Raw genomic sequence first — 2,242 nt, 5'->3', positions numbered from 1 at the left:
TAGGATTGGTTGAATGTGAGTTCAAATCTCGGGAAAGAAGCTTTAGGAATGAAGTTTTTTTATATATACCGTTTGCTGTGCTATTAGAATTTAGAATATTTCGATTTTATCTCAACTCATGACATCTTGAATTGGGATGTTACATTTTTGGTATCAGAGTTGGGTTTTTGAAAAAACTTTGGAGTCTTGCAGAGTGAGCTTGCCTAGTTTTTTGTTGTGTAACTTTGGAGTATGATTGTATTGATTGATGTGTTTAAATGCATGTTATTTTTGTTTGTGCTAGGAAATGTCTCGTAGACCAGAAACTTCTACCAACACTGCTGAGATTATTGCTTGCGCTCTCGAGCAATTGGTGTACGCACTGGAAGGACAACATGCAGGACCTATCCTAAGAAATCGTGCAAGTATGAATGACTATTTACGTCATAATCCTTCAAAGTTCAATGGGAGGGAGACTCCTGATGAGGCAGACGATTGGATCTGCAATAACGAGAAGATTTTTGAAGTGATAGACAGTTCAGAAGAGCAGAAGCTTGTGTTCTCCACCTTCATGTTAGCTGGGGAGGCGGAGTATTGGTGGAGAGGCATGAGGCAATTGATGAACGCAGAAGGAGAGAAGATCAACTGGGTGAACTTCAAGACGAGATTCTTGGAGAGGTATTTTCCTGAGAGTGCCAAGTATGAGAGAGAAGCAGAGTTTTTGACCCTACAACAAGGAGGGAGAACTGTGCAGGAATATGTGGCACGCTTTGAGTACCTCGCTAGGTTCTACACTCACACCATAAGTGAGGAGTTGAAGTGCAGAAAATTCGAGAGAGGCTTGCGTCACAACCTGTTGAGATTCATAATTCATATGAAGATCAAGACATTTCCTGAGATGGTGGAACATGCCAAGATGGCAGAGCTGATGGAAGAAAGTCAAAATCGGGTGGTGAGAACTCAAAAAGGCAGTTTCTTTAAAGACAAACATCAAAAGAAGCCATATGCGAAGCCGCATAAGGGAGTTTTTAGAGGCGTGAAGTGCTATGAGTGTGGAGGTCCTCACATCATGAAGAATTGTCCGAGATTGACAACTTCAAAGCTTGAAGAGAAGAAATGTTATTCCTGTAATAAGCCTGGACATTTTGCAGCTTCATGTCCAGAGAAAAGGACATCAGAGGGAGCTCCACAGACACATAAGCCTTTTGGAGGGAAGCCGAAGGCAGCAGGACGAGTCTTCGCCATGTCAGGAGCCGAGGTGTCTCAATCAGGTAACTTAATCCAGGACACTTGTTTCTTGAATGGTAGATGTGTTCATGTTTTGTTTGACTCGGGTGCAACACACTCCTTTATATCCCATGCTTGTTTGGAGGAGCTTGGATTACCTATGTATGATCTAGGGTGTGAGTTGGTGGTTTCTACCCCAGCATCAGGGCAAGTCTCAACCAGTTCAGTTTGTGTTGGATGTTCTTTAGAAGTGGTCGGACGTAGATTCAAGGTCAATCTAGTGTGTCTACCGCTTGAAGGCTTAGATGTAATCTTGGGGATGGACTGGCTCACTACCAATGGTGTTCTCATTGATTGTGGTAATCATAAGGTTGTGTTTCCAGAGGAAGAAGGTATGAAGATAGGTACATCTCGAGAAGTTTTGCAGGATATCAGAGAAGGGGCTGTTTGTTTTGTCGTAATTGCAACAGAGAAGAAAAAGAGTGCAAAAGAGCAGATTGTTGGCATACCTGTAGTGGAAGAGTTTGCAGATGTGTTCCCAGATGAAGTTTCAGGTTTGCCACCTAGTCGGGAAGTTGATTTCGCAATTGACTTAGTGCCGGGAGCGGCGCCGGTGTCCATAGCTCCTTATAGGATGGCTCCACCTGAGTTGGCGGAGCTGAAGAAGCAGATAGAAGATCTGATGGAGAAGAAGTTTATCCGTCCAAGTGTATCACCGTGGGGAGCTCCAGTGTTGTTGGTAAAGAAGAAGGATGGGAGCTCGAGGTTGTGTGTTGACTACCGTCAATTGAACAAGGTTACTATAAAGAATAAGTACCCTTTACCAAGGATTGACGACTTGCTGGACCAGTTGAGTGGTGCTAGTGTGTTCTCAAAGGTTGACTTGAGGTCTGGCTATCATCAGATCTTAGTCAAGCCAGAGGATGTGCAAAAGACAGCTTTCAGATCACGCTATGGGCATTATGAGTATGTGGTGATGCCTTTTGGTGTGACAAATGCTCCACCAATCTTTATGGATTACATGAATCGAATTTTT

The 2,242-nt window shown here is 43.4% G+C and overlaps 1 protein-coding gene across 1 annotated transcript; it reads left to right on the top strand.

The window, feature by feature from the left end:
• Positions 1-286: 286 nt before the first annotated feature.
• Positions 287-1,308, top strand: LOC111240541. Its single transcript, XM_022775617.1, has 2 exons — positions 287-1,237; positions 1,288-1,308. Exons 1-2 carry the CDS (start codon positions 287-289, stop codon positions 1,306-1,308), a joined length of 972 nt encoding a protein of 323 aa, XP_022631338.1.
• The last annotated feature ends 934 nt before the right edge of the window (positions 1,309-2,242 follow it).

This window comes from Vigna radiata, chromosome 11, assembly GCF_000741045.1.
Source record: "Vigna radiata var. radiata cultivar VC1973A chromosome 11, Vradiata_ver6, whole genome shotgun sequence".
Taxonomy (NCBI): domain Eukaryota; kingdom Viridiplantae; phylum Streptophyta; class Magnoliopsida; order Fabales; family Fabaceae; genus Vigna; species Vigna radiata.
The sequence above is the reverse complement of the archived record's forward strand: the minus strand, read 5'-3'. Positions and strand labels throughout refer to the sequence as shown.